Raw genomic sequence first — 18269 nt, 5'->3', positions numbered from 1 at the left:
TCATGACCATTGTGGGCTTTCCTAGTAATTATCATAATAGTAATAATAATAATAATAATAATAATAATAATGATAATTATAATACTGCTCTGATGATGCATATCGGCGGCCTGTAAATTAACATTTAAAAGAACTAAGTCTTTGGCAAACGCAAATACATTCACTTGACAGATGGAAAAAAAGAAAAATGATTCCAGCTTTACTGAAATGAAAAATGACTTGGCCTGAAACATGCGGGAGTTAAAGTTAGGAGGGGACATGTTTAAGGCATTTATAGCTGAATTTGTCACCCTGCTTTTTGATGTCAGAATCATCAAATCAGAGTGAATCCAGACAAATTAGACTTGGAATGGCTGTTATATCCTTACTTCTGCAGTTGAATGCCAAAGACTTAATGAACCTAAACATAAGCGGTGAGAACATAAAGTTGTATAGTGCACATCAAGTCAGTGAGATGATGGGCTCTGTAAAACTGTAAGTGCCTTTACAGACTGAGACGCATACGACTTACAGTCAGTTTTTTTTTTGTTTTGTTTTTTTACATGAAACAAATATGCACATTTATTTTTCTGCATAACCACAGTTCAGTGTTGCAAACCTCCAAAATAGTGCAAAATTAACACAAAAACAAAACACTCAAAAGGTTTTGCCTGATTACCTTCCTGACAAACAGAGAACAAGTCAAACATTAACCAAGCAGTCTGCAATTTAGTCCTTACAAAATAAAAATAAAATAAAAAAAAACGAAATAAAAAAATTAGTTTAAGAATATCTTTACTGGAAACCTTGCAAATAGTTAGCCATGGCGCTATAATAACATGGCTCCCTCTAATTTTCAACAGGTGTTTATTTCGTTTTTCATTTTTTTACATTTTGATTGTGTCTCACAGAAAACATGTCCTAATCTTCTCACGGCATCAAAAGCGATCGATTTATTTTTCCCCGCTGGAGCTGGGTGTTTGGTCAGTGCCTGCTCAGATGGACAGAAAAACAACCGCCACTGCCTGCGCGGGTTGCTGCTCATCTCCCCTGATCTCTGTGCATTGCGATTTGATTCGAGTAGGAGACAAATGGCAAAAGGGCGGAAAAAAAAATGACTGCTGATACATTTCAAGCTGTGGACAGTGTCCCTGCTGGGACCCATTGAGGAGAGGAATGTAGAGTATTGATCCGCTGCTGGAGGGGAAAATAAATTCAGGATGTTTTTGTCTGAAGTCCCTTTTTAAAAAAAAAAAAAAAAAACAACAACAAAAAAAAAATCAAACATTGCAATTAGCCAAGGGTTTGAACTTTTAGTGTTCATCACGGTGTTTTTATTTCTTTCGGCTTTGGGTATCCAAAAAAAAAAAAAAAAGCTGCAATGCGAGAAGACGGCGATCATCTTGAATCCATAGATTTTCTCCTCTTGCGATTTTTTTTTAAATTTTTCTGAGTCGGGAAAATTTTCTCCGTGTTTTTTGCTGTGTCCAGTGGACCGTGATGTTCACACCTGGGCAATATGGAGGCTGAGGCCGTGGTCCTGCAGGTTGATTTGGTTTCCATGGTAACTAGTGACGGTCATAGGCAGTGGCAGCAGTGGGAGGGGCGGAGCCTCTCGATGCGGCACTATAATAATAAGGGGAACCTGAAAGTTAACAGAAGAATGAACCATTTGAAACAACAAATTACAGCTTTCACTGCCATTTACCAGATATTATAAAATGAATGTTATGTACAACAAACAAGAGAAATGTGTCTCTGTCATCCTAATTAAACCTCTGACATTAAATCATCTATTAAATTCAATTAAATTAAATTAAATTAAATCACATATTCCATGACACTTGAATTAACTTAAAACCTAAAGTTAGAATTAGGGAAATGCTTCATTTCAATTTATTTCACAGAAGTTGTAAGAGGTACCGATAGATATGTTAACAGTGATTTTGTATCATTTCATTGCATGATTTATGTTCATCACTGAATAAATGAATTTAAATAAAAGATTGTACTTTTTTGTTTAATGCTATGCTACTGCAATTCAATTTATTTTATAGTTTTTTTTTTTTTACACCTTATCGCTAAAGACATCAGTGCTGGCACTGGTCCTTGACTGCCTTCAAAATAATGACGAAAAAACAATTTTTGTGTTTAACAACAAGAGAGCCGGCTAATCATCTCTTCCTGTTAGAGATACACAAGTAAAGAAATGGAATTGGAGATTTTTTTTTTCTTGATTGGCTCTCATCCGTGATAAGTCAATTTTTTCCCCTAATCATTAAATGGGTCAGAACTAAGATCTCACCATTTCAGGCCTATAAACGCATCTACCAACAGCATGTAGTTTGGCGCTCTTTTCTGAGTTTAATAGAAAACAAAATTGGGAAATTTGGTTTTATGCATCAGTGTTGACAATCTTCTGATCTGAATTCTTTAATTCTCTGATGGATTCACTACTGTCTTTATAAAAGAAACTGTAGCACCTTTCCCCTCTTTTTAATGCCATAGCTGTTAGAAGAAAGAAACTGGAATCAGTCAAATCTGGAACTGGCAGATCTGATCTGTCAGGTAGAAAAAAGCCTAATTGGTGCACCTTTACTTCTAGTAAATGTTTTATCTTCCCACGGTATTCTTTATTTCTGAACATTTGTATTGTGACAATTTATTTATACAAATCAAAACATCTCTGTTTTGGAGGACTTTGACCTGAAAGTAAATATTGTTCTTACTTGTCTCCACTCACAGGTCACTGCACACTACATATTCACTTTGTTTTTTCACAAATTTTATATATATATATATATATATATATATATATATATATATATATATATATATATATATTCAGATTGGTAAAGTAGATCCTGTTGCCATTTTTTAAGGTGCCATGATTATAAACCTAAAATAAAACGGCTAAAAAAATACTAGATTCAACAGCAACAAGTTCATTTTTAGTTCTAAACAAAACCACACCTCTCACCTTTTCTCTCTCACAACATTATTGCAGTCTTTTGCAGCATCTATTGCAATTACATGTTAATGGACAATTATGCAAACAGGATGATTACATAATTCAGAAACCTCTCGTGACTTTGAACACAACTTTCCTTACTGATGATTTGGCAGCACGGCAGAACAGGCTAATAACCGCTTGATGCTACACTGGCAGACCGCTCTCAGTTATGTTAACATTACAGCAGCCTCCACCACTTTTAAATTAAATGTAGTTTTACTACATTTTGAGTTTGGTAGAAAAAAAATGGTGACAGAGTGAGATTTTTGTAAGCACTTAAAAAATACTGCAACCTGCAAGCCGTTAGCTGCCATCAGTGGCAAAGTTTAGCCTGTTATATACAGCAGCTTTTTATCGAGCTAATCTAATGGGCTACTTCACACTTGTTTTAGTCACTGTTAGCAGCTTCTCAATAGGTAGCCTTTGGCTGGCCGAAAAGGGGCTAGATATTGCCAGAAGTCCATAAATGACATTTACCTAATTTGCATAATTGACCATCTGTATTTAATTGCATATAATTGTCATGGATGCTGCATGTAGGAGAGAGGAACAGTGCTGCAGGCATGACAATAACTGACCATTAAAACAGCTTAAATTTGTTTAAAACTCAAAAAGTTATTTTACTTAATTTTTTCTACATACGTACATATATTAATTTTGCATGTTTTAGTTTATTGCTTGAGTTTGATTCGTTTTTTGTTACCCTGCTATCCACTTGCAAAGCAACAGGGAATCACAGTATAGCATGAATATTTTTCATATTTTTATTACTTTTTGTACATAATCTATATTGTCAAACAATTTTAGTACACAAACAGAATGCCGAGGCTGTAGGTGACTTGAGATGGGTGAATACGCTGAATCAGCGCTTTCTGAGGTTTGGACCAACACCTGTCCCAGTGGATACTGGATTTCCCCACTGGTCGACCACAGTATGTGCGGGGCTGTGTTTCTGACAGGTTGATCTGCAGCAGGGGGACGCCGCAGGGAACTGTGCTCGCAGTGTTTTATGTTCATCAAACACTGCAGATTTGTCCATCAGCTCACCGGGCTGCTACCTACAGAAGTTCTCTGACAACTCTACCATAGTTGGTCTCATTACAGATGAGGACGAGTCACGGTACAGACAGTGGACAGAGAGCTTTGTAGACTGATTCCAACAGAACCATCTCACGGTAAATGCAGGGAAAACAAAGGACCAAGTGGTGGACCTTCGCAGAACAGTTTCGCTGACACAGGTGAACATCCAGGGAACCGATATTGGGACCTGGGTGTTCACCTTAACAAAAAACTAAACTGGAGTCATAATACTGATGCTCTTTACAGGAAGGGTCAGAGCAGACGCTGCCTGCTGAGGAGTCTGAGGTCTTTTGGAGTGCAAGGGGCGCTCCTGAAGACCTTCGGCTGCACCCCAGATGCTCAAATGAGCGCTTACGCAGGTCCTTCATCCCAGCTGCTGCTAGACTTTATAATCTGTGTTGCTCACAACAGATGCAACAACTATTTACAATATGCTAATGGTTGCACGGGTTCTGATCTGCTCATGAATCGTTTACAAATGCTGAGGTACACTCACACATGCCTCATGTTCTCTAAGATGCTGCTGTGCTATCATGTAGATTGCATATAATCAGTAAATTGGCATTGGCACTGTTTTTTTCCCCCACAGTTCAACTTGAATATTTCATCTTTTTTCACCAGAGTGTGCCATATTATCAATGAATACACAATATTTATTTTTACTTTTATTTTTTGCCTTTCTGATAAAGCTCTTCCTCTGTTGCTTTGGAACTTACCTTTAGATTAGAATAGCTTGCTTTTTCATTACTTTAAATTGTGTGTAACTTGTCTGTTTCTTTGCCACCGTCATGCCCAAATTTCCCCATTGTGGGACAATAAAGGAATCTTATCTTAATTTGGCCAAAAAAACATTAATTTTTATGCTTTGACGAATTATAGATAGAGAAAAGTTTAGATTTACATTCCACCCTGACTGTGTGGGCATTAAACAGAGGCAATTTATTAGAAGTCTTTGTGTGGAGGGAGTAATTCTGGCTCCAGAACGGAGGGACTGCAACGAGAGGACTTAGCTGCAGTGGGTAAAGGGCGTATGGCACCACCAGCTGCTCAATGTGTAGAGCATGAATAAAACGTGCTTGCATGAATCTACAAAAGTTTCGGATAACTTGGGAAAAAGTAGCAAAAGTTTTATACTGGTCGCTTTTTTGAGAAAGAGTTGCTAGAGGGGTCTGAAAACTTGCTAAATATAGCGATTTATTGAATCTGGATACTGGACATTACAGTTACTGTTCTTGTGAATCTAATGTCATGAATCACGTTTTTCACAAATTATTTTGAAGCCCTTTTTAGTAACACAGGTCCCTTTTACTTGTAAAATTCCTTGGATGGGGACATTCAGTGATAAAGAAACCATCTTGTCTTAAACAATAAATTAGGGTTATGTGTTTGCTGGGTCCACTTATTCTCAACCTGCTGGACCGGCGCAGCTGGAAACGATGCGTTTACTTCTTCTCATCAAAAATTACTCACTTAGTAATGCTGGATTGCTGAATCGCCAGGCTTCGTTGTAGGTCGTGTACTGCGGATGACTGTAGGGGTTTCCCGAAAACTCGCTCCCTGCAAAACAAAACAACAAATCAATTAGCATTTCAATGCGTCGAAACCAGTGCCACTTCACATGCACTCATCTCTCGTCATTCAAAACAGGACGCAATTTAAGACGGAGAGTGATAGTCATCAGTGTGCACCCAGTCAAGCAAGTAATTTATTTCTTTTTCATTTCACTTAAGTTATGCAACACTGAACAATACAGGATGTGACACTGAAGGTAGCTTTCTCTGTCCCATTTATGGATATCTAACCCTTTCTTTTGCGCCTGGCATTTTTTAAGCCACTCTAATAAATACAGAGCAGTACTAAACTGTCTCATGCATTCATTTTTGATTTGTTGCCATAAATCCTGTTGCCTTTCTTTGGGGAATTTTAACGTGTTTAATCTGAAACCCCTCTGGTCTGAGCTTAGATGTTTCCTGCAGCGGGATATCATTGCGAGGGAGGGAACTCGGAGCATGTCAGTGAACATATCTGTTGATATAACAGGTTTCTTTCTTTTATGAGACAATAAAAGGTAGATTTTATATGAGGCTAGTGAGAAATGGCTTTCCTTTAACAGTGTTTGGGCCCTGTCACTTAAAATTAGCTGCTGTGTACAGGATGAGTTGGTCATAACAAAAAAACAAACAAAAACAAAAGCTATAGGATTAAGGTGCTCATCTTTGGCTGTTTGCTACAGAAGAACAAGTGGAAAGTAGAAGCAGGTCTGTCTGGATTATTTTCCTCCCATGTGATTTAGCAGTTTCATCATCTTTAATCCAAACATAAACATAGACTGCACTGCTACTGGGGGCGGTTTGCTTTATTTTTACTGTCAGCTGTTAAACGGATGCTGCTGTTAGCAGAAATATGTTGGGAAATGTAGACTATTGATTTCAAAAAGATACATTTAACCTCGATATTTTTCCCTTTTGATGCTACATTAATTCTTTTTGCAAACCAATATATATATATGTATATATATATATATATATATATACAAATATATATATATACAAATATATATATATATATATATATATATATATATATATATATATATATATATATATATATATATATTTGTATATATAAAATTACATTTAATTACTTTGTGAACTTAACCCTTCCTTGACTAAACCTTTTTTGGAGCTATTCCTGCCTTTCACTTTGAGTACTTTGTTTTCCTTTTCCACAGAAAGTACTCCTGACTAAGGACTTCTGTGATAATTTCCCCCCTAAACTGATTGATGGACCTACTGCTGCCATTAACTTTGTGTATTTCTGGTTTTCTTTCCCATAGAAAGTACTCCCGCCTCAGTACTTGTAAGTTTAGATGTATTATTTCTAAACTGAGCCACCGAGCTATTGCTTTTCGTAAACCCAGGTTTTTCTTAGCCGTAGAAAGTATGACTGTTTCAGTGCACCTGTATTTAGCTATGGCTTTGTTCTGCACTAAGCTTTTGATTGACCTAAGGACTGTGTGCTATTTTTTTCCTTCTCATTTAATGTACATCTGACTCAGTGCTTCTACCTGTGCATTTTCCTAAACAGTCATTGTCGAACAGTTTTGCTGCCCTTACCGTTGTTATCTTTTTGATTTTCTTTGTTCTTGTTATCTCTTTGATTTCCACGCAAGGTATGTCTGGCCTAGTGTGTTTGTGTTTATCTGTGTGTTTTTGTCATTGATGGGAAAGTATGACTACCTCAGTACACCTGTACTTAGCTAAGGGTTTATTCTGCATGAAGCTATTGGGTGAACTAATGACTTCATGTACTCACTTTTTTATCCCCTTCCATGGAAAGTACTCCTAGTTCAGAGCTTCTGCGTTTAGCAACATTTCTCTGCTAAACGGAGACACTGACTGACTACTATTTGTTTTTCATAATCCAATGAAAGGTAAATTTGCCCTACCCCTGACTCAGAATTTCTGTGCTGGAGCAATTGATGCTACTGTTGCAATCTTTATCTAAGGTCATAATTTTTGTGTTTTCGCCACATAGAAAGTATTCCTTGCTTAGTATGCTCCTATGTCTGTCTGTGTTTGTGGCCTGGATGGGGCCATTGATGGAACTGTAATATCTATTATCTAAGTGCATTTTGTTTGTTGTCGTTCTTTCCCATAGAAAGTATCACTTGCTCAGTGCCTTAGCTGCATCTGTTGCCTGGAAGAAGGCATTGCTGCCACAATTCAGGTCTTTTCATTACTTTCATTGCACACATAAACTAATATGCATTGCCTCTGTGCATAAGTCACCATTCATGTCTCCACAGCCTGCTTCACAGCTTCTACACATTTTCATCTTCAGAGTGACTCCACACTATAGCCGACCCCGATGACAGCAAGCAACCGTTTCCGACTCACCAGGAACCATTCCAGCAAGCGTAGAGGTTGGGTAGCTGCCCTGGCCTGTGGGGGGAACGTGAGGGGGATATCCCGGTAAGGTCGTGTTGGCCATATCCCGGCCTGAAGAGACAAAGTAACAAACACAGAAAAGGGTTATGGGTTAATGTGCAACAGCTCTTCCCACTTTAATTTCAAAAATAAATTTTTTTCTCAGTATCTTCGCCATATCACAACCACCACAAGTCAGTCATCAAAATAACTCATGCCCAAAGAAATGATCAGTTTGTCGTTACATACACTTAATACATTAGAAAGTATTGTTCTGCTTGAAGTTGTGCTGCCGCCGCCTTTTGGACCAGATGAACTACAGTGCCCTAACTAACCAGTTTAAACAGGTCAAAATAAACCTGCTTAACTAAACTCCATAGGCTCCTTTTTTTCCCTTTGGGGCTGTACAGTCAGAACATTCAGGCGCTTTCCTGCACACCATCCGTTCTCCGGCTGCAGATATTCAGCTCTGTAATTGAGGGTGACGGCTGGGCCGCCCTAGCTGGCCACAGGAACATTTGGACCCCAGCATGTAACCCCAATCTACACAGCGGCGGGGGTAAAAGAGGCCCCTGCTATATTGTCAGGCGTGAGAGAAGCTCATCTCTAAATAGAGATTTAATGATGAATCAGTGGATGAAATGAAAGTTGTTCATATTGATGGCTTTAAAAAACCAATGAGAAAGTAGAACGCATTAACTACGGTGGAAAAATGATTTTATGATTAACTAAAGATATTTCACTATGGGTTTTGATAGCTTTTATATGTTTAGTTGGTGATTGTATTGCTCTCCTAAGTCCTATTGTTGTTTCCTGGTTTCATTGATTTGGGTCTCCTTTTTTATTTACGTATCAGTGAACTTCGTGTTCTTTGTCCTGCTGCTGTTTGCCTCATTCCAGAATTTGAGGATTATTGAAGTTTAATTTCCAATTTCTGGTAATTTAGCTTTTTTGCCACACAATGGATCAGTTTATTCTCTACCATTCTTAATTTGTTCTCTCGCTCTCTCTCTCTCTCTCTTTCATAAATATATATATATATATATATATATATATATATATATATATATATATATATATATATATATATATATATTCTCTACTTTGTCATACTTTTTTCTTCATCATTAGGTTTATCTCTGTACATAGTACTTTCTTTGCATTCATTGTTGCAAACAGCGGAAAAAAAACAACTTTTACAACCACACACTTACATCTGTTTTTATTGCCTTGTACTGAATTGTGATGGACCAACACAAAAGTAGTTTGTAAATTTGAAGTAATAGGGAAATTACACAAGCCCTTCAACGAATAAAACTCTGGAGATTTGTCCATTTGTACTCAGCCCCCTCTACTCTGATAACCCTAATTAAAATCAAATAAAAAATACCATCTGTAGTCACCTTTTTAGTTAAAAGCATTAGTTTAATCTCAGTATACAGCATCTCAGTGTGCTGTTCTGTGACTGCCTTGGAGGATTGTTAGCGAACATGAGTACAAAGACCATGAAGATCAAGGAACACAGCAGACAGTTTAAGAAGAAAGTTGTGGAGGGGTGCTAAGCAGGGTTACGTTATAAAACAACATCTGAACCTTTGAAACTCTAAGAGAACAATGTACAGTCCAGCATCTAACAAAAGAATAGACAGGCCTGGACGGACAGCATTAATCAGAGAAACAACCAAGATGCCCATGCCAACAGTTCACATGGAAGAGTCTGAAACAAACTGAAACACACTTCTGAAAGAAAGTCACTTTGCAACATGCCATGTAGGGGACACAGCACATATCTGGAAAGAGAAAGTTTTTCTCTTCAGCAGGAACAGGGAAGCTGGTCAGAGTTGATTCGGAAGCTGGATGGAGCTAAATATGGGACAATTCAAAAAGAAAACATGTTAGAGGCTGAAAAACAATTTAGACTCAAAAATGTGTTCGTCTTCCAGCAGGACAACAGCGTTCAGCTCATAGAGCTACAGCTGAACGGTTTAGAACGAAGCGTATTGCTTACTAAAATGGTCCAGTCAAAGTCCAGACCTAAATCTAGCTGAGATTCTATGGAACGACATCAAAATTGCTGTGCAGAGATGTTTTCCATCCAACCTCACGCAGCTTGAGCTGTTTAGCAAAGAGGAATGGGGAAAAAATGTGTCGTCTCTCACAAAAATATCCCAGTTTGGTACCCTGAAGTACAGCAAAAAAATGTGGAAAACTTCAAGGGGTATAACTTCTTTGGAAAATAAAACTATAGCCAGCAGATAATTCTTAATATTTCAAACACCACAAAGAATACAACAAGCACTACATTTTTCTACATCTACACTGTTGCCCAACAGTCAGAAGGCCCTAAACACAAGTTAAATGCATGTCATGATTTAGGTTTGTGTTTGTTTTGCTTTGGACCTTTCTGGACTTCTCTTAATCCGCCTTCACCTCTAAGCCATCATCCAATCACCTCAGTCTCCCTCCAGCCAGCACTCTGCTCTAGATCTGCTCCACCTGTAACTACTAATTGCAGTCAACTCGGCTCACCTGTTTACCCATCTACATAAACCTGCCTCAGTCATCCACTGACTGCCAGAACGCTACTTGCATCCCTGCCTGCACCTTCAGCCATTAAATGATCTGATCAAGTCTGGTCCTGCTTGCCTGACTCATTCACTATTCATCATTTCAATAAACTATTTAAAGACGTAACTCTGTGTCCGGCTGAAGATCGGGTTCACTAGCATTAAGCATTACAATGCACTTTTTATTGCCACCCCCTTATTTTATTTATTTATTTATTTATCTTTTTAAGAAAACAAAAAACCTTTTAAAAGGTATTATTTCAAATCTACAATTTATTCCATGGACTAATTGGTTTGTAATTTAGGATTGTAAAAAAAAGTGTTTGACATGTTTTACAGTTTTGTTTCCTCATAGCATACTGGATTCGCATCGTTTATTCACTGAAAAACACACTGAAAAATATTATCAAATTTCTGTAAATCCTCAACTAAATAACACAAAATATCTGCTTGGATTTTTTTTTTTATCATAAATTATCAGCTCAAAACAAGTTAAGCTGAAAATCTCACGTTAAACAGCTGTTTAACCATCTCTTGTTGAACAACTGTTCTCCTTTGTTTGCATCGATGACCACATTGTATGAGTGCCCGCTGAAATGTGTCTTTTTTGTTAAAGCGCTCAGACTCAAGGGGTCGGGAGTTAAAGAGCTTTGCAGAGAAGAGTGAGGTCATGCTGGACCTTTCATTTATTATAAGAATTAGTTAGCCACAAGCCAGTGCACATAAGTCAAAGGGAGCCGTGGGAGTACTGTAGTGGGGGGTCCTGCAGGGGTGAAGCCATTGTGTGCTAGTGCGTGCATGTGTGTGTGTGCAGACACGGGGAACTACTGCCAGCCTCGTCAAACTGACCCTATTTGTATTATTACTGCAGCAGCCACAGCTGTCTTTTCCTAAAGTCAACATCTTCTTTGCACACAACAAAACATGATAGCTTTTCAGAAAGTTGCACCGGCTACAGGATATCGTTTCAAGATTTTTACCCATTTATATTAACAATGCGACTGTCTTAAGTCTTAAGATGATCAAGAAAAAGTGGAGAAAATTGCCAAACGTCAACGACTGACTAAGAAACGCGGTAATGTGGGTTGGTCACTTCATCAATACTAGCACTGCTATTGATTGAGTGGATCAAATCAGGGGATCGATACTCTCAGGTCAACCCACATTGGAAACACAGCCTTCAGTCTGACTTAAATAGCATCATTAAGACGCAGCTCAGTGTGTTTTATACTCAGCGTTGCAACGCAACAAGTTTCCTTCAGATACAGACGAAAACGCGGGACGAATGCAAGCCTACGGTGCATTGCAGAAGCCTTCGCACAACTTTTCCACATTTTGTAAAATTGCAACCACAGACTTCAATGTTTTCTATTAAATTTCTATGAACTACTGTAAATTAAGAAGCAAGTAACCCTAAAGGGGACAGAAAGTGATGCATGGTTTCTAATTTTTCTTCTTGCAAATACAAATCATAAAGGTTTGTTGTTTGTCGTGCATTCGTATTCCGCAGCACTGAGTCAATACTTCATAGAACTACATTTTGCTGCAATTAAAAAAAAAAAGTATTTATGGTACGTCGCTGCCACTTTTCAAAATGTATAAAATTTGTTTGCACATCTATACAAAATAGCCCAAGTTAGGCAAACCTTCACAGTCTGAAAAAAACATTTCTTCCACTATTTCTGATAAATTGTATTTAGCTACAGCCATCTTCCCAGTTCCGATCAGGTTTTCCTGCAGAAGTAAAGCATCCCCACAGTGTGAGGATACCACCACCATGGTGTTCAATGCAATGTCTTCGTATTATTGTGCCTCCATACAGGCTGTTTTGCATTTCGCTCCAAAAGTTTGATTTTGTCCCAGCTGATTAGATCACGTTCTTCCACGTGATCGCTGTGTCCCCTGCATGGCTTGCAGCAAACTGCAATAAGGAGTCTCCATATGGCTTTCTTTCATCCATGGCTTTCTCTGTCATTGAGTCTAAATTTCTAAAGTGCAGGACTAATGAATGTGTTTTTGACAGATTCTCCCAGCTGGGAGGATCCCCCCCCCCCAGAGATGTGGATCTTTGCAGATCCTCCACAGTTAGCATTGGTCTCTTAGCTGATTCTATGATTAATGATCTTTTTTGCCCGGCCTGTCAGTTGAAGGCGGATGGCCATTTCTTGGTGGGTCCGCAGTTGTGCCTTAACCTTCTTAATTTCGAATGATGGATTAACCAGAGCTACGTGAGACGTTCAAAGTTTAGGGTATTGTTTTATAGCTAACCCCGCGCTAACATTCTACACAACTTTATCCCTGACTTGTCTGCTGTTTATCTTGATCTTGATGATCCTGTTTGTTCCTAATGTTCTCCAACAAACCTCTGCATTGCTCAGTGGACAGCTGTATTTATAGTGAGATTAAGTAACGAACAGGTGGGTCATGTTGACTCCTGAGGGGACATCAGATGCTTACCCCAGTTGTAGAAGATTTTATTTGGGGGCATCGGAGTAAAGTGGGTTGAATACAAATGTCCATTTGTGACAAATCAGATAAACCCTGTTTGTTTTCCTTCCTCTTCACAATCACACCCAAACTCCCGTTCGTCTTTTATTCCCGTCTATGAAGTCCTAATAAAATGCATTAAAAAAGAAAACAGTCTCCATAAAGCTTCTTAGCAGGGAGGGACACTGCAAAAAAGGAACTAAAAGTGAGTAAAATTTTCTAGAAATGTGTCTATTTTTCATTGATTTGAGCAGGTAAATTAGACTATTTGCCAGTGGGATTAGTAGTTCTACCCCTAAAATAAGATGATTAGATATTCTGCACTTGGAAAATGATGATGGAGATGTATTGTTCCTACTTTAAGTGCAAAAATCTTATCCCATTGGCCGTCTATGAAGTCCTAATAAAATGCATTAAAGTTTGCGGTTGTAACTTGACAAAATGAGCCAAGGTTTAAATATTCTTGCAAAGCACTGTAAATGTATTCACACTGCACGCCTTTCTTTAAAAAGCCTGTGCTGAATCAGGTTTTTTTTGGTGGAGGCTGCCAGCAGCTCTCTGACGCTCCGCTTTATGTCCCCCTCTTTTTAAAGCCCTCTTTCAGAGATTCGCAGAACTCTCTGTACAGCAATGATAGCCTCATTAGCTGCCTCCTAGCCTTTTGTTGTTTTTACAAACAGAGATGTGAGTCGAGATTCTCATTAAAAGATGGCCTTCTTTATACTGTTTGCTTCCTCTGTCACCCCCCCCCCCCTCCCTTCCCTTAGACTGAACGCCAGCAAATCAAGCTATTTATTTTCCTCTGCGCCCCCTTTTCTTGGCCCTCTCCCCTGCAAAAATCAATTCAAAGATTTTTTTTTTTTTGGTTTGCTGTTACAAAAGCCTGTTGATTTCTGTCTCCCCAAATTGAGAAGCGGTTTGTAGGAGTAGATGCCGAGCTGGGAATAAAGCTCTCCTTAGAGCTGGACATATATTGAGCTTTGGTTGAGGTTTGTTGAGGATGACATTATATGAACAACGCAGAGCGATTAAAGTCCTCCTGTTTTTCTTAGCACACAAACAGAAAAGCAGGGTGACCTTCTCTTTTCATTTGGCACGTGAACAAAGTCATTTGTGAATGACTCTTTTGCTTGCAAGAGTATTAAATTTAGCATGACAGGGACACCTTCATGTTTGCTACAACAACAACCAAAAATCTCTGACCTCTATTTTCGGGGCAATATGCAGAATGGGGCAATTTATCACCAAGACCCACCCCCACCAAAAAAAAAAAAAAAAAAAATCTCACACCCTAATTAATTACAACTAAGTAAAGAATGTTTGGAGAGCCAAATTGCTTTAATTCCCCAAACACCAGCTGAAAGTCATTCATTACCAAATGTGTGCTCAAAGGTTAGTTTGCTTTTGTAAAGACGAGATGAGCATTAATTTCGCAGCCTGCATTTTTCCCCTGTGGGGTGACATGCCAACGGTTTGCGAGGACGGTTGCGGGTTTATTCTCTCTTCTTTTGGACTTGGTGCTTTATGTGAACCTGCACTTTAAATACAGGAAATTCTTAATACATGAGAATATCATCCAAAAGTCCCCCCTCCCCCAGTAGTTCAAGTTATCAAGTGAAATTACACACAAAGCAATATATCTCAAGTGTTTTAGTTCATTTTGACGATTATGACTCACAGCTAATACCTTTTCTTCTCAGAAGATTTAAAATATTACATAAGATGAATGAAACGTATGTTGATGTACTCCTTAGATTGTCTATGGATCACTTGGCTGGCCAATCAGACACAGCGCTACATGGTCATAAAGGTTTGCAGGAAAAAGAAAACAGTCTCCATAAAGCTTCTTAGCAGGGAGGGACACTGCAAAAAAGGAACTAAAAGTGAGTAAAATTTTCTAGAAATGTGTCTATTTTTCATTGATTTGAGCAGGTAAATTAGACTATTTGCCAGTGGGATTAGTAGTTCTACCCCTAAAATAAGATAATTAGATATTCTGCACTTGGAAAATGATGATGGAGATGTATTGTTCCTACTTTAAGTGCAAAAATCTTATCCCATTGGCAAATAATCTTATTTACCTGCCCAAATAAAAAACAAAATGCATTCATTTTAAGAAAAATGTACTTAATTTTAGTTCCCTTTTTGCAATGGAAGCACAAAATGCTCTACCATTCCTGGTATAGAGCTGTGCTGACAGGGGATTTAACAAAACACCAGCAGATAGCATGGGTCCACAAATTCTCCTTGAATGTGGACCTACAGTTTTCTTTTGCTAGCTCCTGGGACCTTGATTTATTATTTTTTTTTAAAATATAATTCAAAATTGACTTCTTGATATGCTGAGCAACAGTCCAGTCTTTTTTTTCTCCCTAACCCAGTTATTAAGTCGCTTCTGACATTGTCAAGTAAGGTAATAGTTGCAGCCCTTGTCCTAGATACGTCTGCCTGGGGTGGCTCTTGAAGCTGTGACTCCAGGTCCAGTCCACATCTTGTGAATCTCCTCTAAACTCTTGAATGGGCTTTACTTCATAGTTATCCCAACGCTGCAGTTATTCCAGTTGTTTGTGCGCCTCTTTCTGCTGCGCATTTTCCTTCCACTCAACTTTCCAATGACACAACAGCATTTCGTGAATAGCCAGCTTCTTTAGCAATTCTAGTTGTCGGCTTACTTTAATCGTGGCGAGTGTCGATGACAACTGTCTAATCAGCAGTCTTCCCCGGAACATGACAATTACATAACATTATTGCGTTAAAAGTCTGTTTTTATTGGATGTAGTAAATATTCAGATTGTTTGGCAAACTCACTTCCCTAAGTGACAATCGGCAAGTGAAGGTGTGCAAAACTTCCTCTGAAACCCTCGAGGGAAACGGCTCACCGCCTCAAGACGCCATCAAGAAAACAGCCGGGTTCTGACTACTTTCAGGAAAATACTGAAACTTTCTTTTGAAATAGTGGACAATTGGTCGTATCAAGGCTCATCTCCTCATTTATTTCTGAAAAAAAAAAAAAAAAACACTCACACACACACACTCACAAAAAAGTTCAGGGTTCCTCGTTTGGCTATTCACCAATTCCCCGCACAGCCCCTCACTATATGAATTTTAAGCAATATGAATGAACAAGAATAAGAAGCACTTGAGTTGAAATCCATCTCTCGAAAGGGAATTCATCAAAGAAATGACTTCCCATATCAACAATAGAAATTACCTCACAATATGCAATTGTCCTTTCCACATATTCATGGAGCCCTTTGGTGTTTTTATGGGGTAAGAGGGACTATTTAGCAGGTAATACAGAATTAATGTGGAGGAGAGGAAGAGAGAGAGAGAGAGAATGCACACTTTTAATGGAAGTGCCTTCTTGCCTCTGAATTTCGATGATGTGCACAATGCCCTTAAATCCCTTTTCTTATTGGAGGTACTTTTTGAGCCTTAATAGGATAAGCAGAGGACACAAAAGATTTCTATCTCTCAACTCTTTCAGTTCACTGAGAATCCCAATCTCTGGCAATGAGCACTTCATGAATCATTCATATTTTAATAGATTATGCAAATTTGTGGGGGGGGGGGGGCATAAAATCAACAAGATCAATAACTGCAGGCGTTTTTAATTGGCATTAAAAAGAAAAACATTTTAAGGATGAACATACTCTCCAGTTCCTTCCACCGTAAAGACACAATTAATTTGAAATTGGATCTCGTCCTAAATGCTGTAGATAATTTGCTTCTTTTTTTTCCCCCTTTTTCTTTTTTTTTTTTTTGCACAGCTTAAAATTCCTCTGGTAAGCTTATCGCTGGCAAGTAAACTGTAATACTCAGTCATTAGGGAGACCACACACCTGAATATCACATATTATCCACACAAGCACTAAGGGGGGGGAAGAAAAACCAAGCAGAGGAGCCACTAACCAAATAGTAATTACCAAGTGAGTTACAGCAATGTTTGTTCCATTAGTTTGACCTCTGGATGCTTTCTTTCTTAGCCTCCTGTGAGAACATAGAAGGGCATGGGATAACCTTAACATTTTCCTCAGTAGATGTGTCTCTGATGGGCCTACTGATATGAAACTCACCCCAGATGCCAGGAACAAACTAAGCAATCAACACATACAAATAAATCAAAACAAACGACTCCTCGTTTAAAGTTATTTTTGATAAAGGTAGGATGGCGCCAGGACTGAGTATTGAAAAGATGAAGAAAAGAAGCCGTGAAGAAGGAACAGGAAGCCTACTGGAATCTAGTAGTGATTAGAAAGCAACTCACCCCCTATCAGTGCAAATTCATATGAGCTGGTTTAGTCCTATGTGATGGCGTGAAAAAAAGGCTTTACATTACCAATGGCATCACACACAGGGAGCATGCCGTGGTGGGTAGAAGCAGAGAGCTGTTCCAAGACCTTGGCGATCTTGCTTTTGCAAACTATTAAGACGCCGTTGGTTATAGACATATTTCAAACTTCTGAATGCTGCAAAGTGAACCAATGCATAACGTTGAAGTGGAGAGAACATCGTTTGACCATAAACCAGGCACTAACAGGCACTCCTCCTGAGCCCTCTGACAGAGGAGCCAAAACTTAATCAGAACAGTTATCCAAGAACAAAGGACCACTAGAGGAGAGGTTTAGAAATATTGCAGAAACAGTTTTTCCATTATCAAAGCAAGTAATACACTCCACCGCAATGACCTCTGCGCACATTCACAATCCACAGTTGAAGCAAAAGCGTGCTGAAAGTCATTTAAAGTTTGAAGAATGACATTTAGACCAATGGAATACTGGGAGAGTATAGTCTGCTCAGATGAGATCAAAACTGAACTCTTTGGGCGTCACAGCGCACAACATGTTTGGAGAAAGAACGGCGCCGCACATCCCCCCCAAACGTAAGGGAATTTGGAGGTGGAAACATTATGGTGGGAACCTGTCTTCCTGCAGACTGTAAAATTGTTGAAAGGATGAATGGAGAAACGTGAGATACGACTCTGAAGACGAAACAAGCAAGGCAAAGATATCAACTACACTGCCAAGGAAACTCTTAACTGGCTTTCAGATAGAGAAAATAAAGCTGCCAGAATGGCAAATCGTCAGATTTGTAGTTATTAATTATACAACTTACAGAAAGAGTGAGTGAGTGCAGAAATGAGGCACCAGAATCTTTTTCTAAACAAAAAAGCTTGAAATTCACACCTGAGCAATGCATGTGATTAGTTTCCTT

At 38.6% G+C, this 18269-nt stretch overlaps 1 protein-coding gene across 5 annotated transcripts in view; it reads right to left on the bottom strand.

The window, feature by feature from the left end:
• Positions 1–217: 217 nt before the first annotated feature.
• Positions 218–18269, bottom strand: part of pax2b (paired box 2b) — a 47920-nt gene continuing 29868 nt past the window's right edge. For 3 of the 5 annotated variants that reach the window (XM_036141866.1, XM_036141869.1, XM_036141870.1), the window contains exons 8-10: positions 7972–8073; positions 5543–5629; positions 218–1605 (exon numbers count right to left, since the gene is read on the bottom strand). In XM_036141866.1, coding sequence (XP_035997759.1) covers positions 1484–1605; positions 5543–5629; positions 7972–8073 — 311 coding nt within the window. In that variant the 3' untranslated portion in view covers positions 218–1483. Of the gene's footprint in view, positions 1625–5542; positions 5630–7971; positions 8074–18269 lie in introns of all 5 variants that reach the window. The other 2 variants (XM_036141867.1, XM_036141868.1) reach the window with 1 other exon arrangement.

The sequence above is a fragment of the Fundulus heteroclitus genome, chromosome 10 (genome assembly GCF_011125445.2).
Source record: "Fundulus heteroclitus isolate FHET01 chromosome 10, MU-UCD_Fhet_4.1, whole genome shotgun sequence".
Lineage (NCBI taxonomy): Eukaryota > Metazoa > Chordata > Actinopteri > Cyprinodontiformes > Fundulidae > Fundulus > Fundulus heteroclitus.
This window is presented reverse-complemented; position numbering and strand designations above follow the sequence as displayed.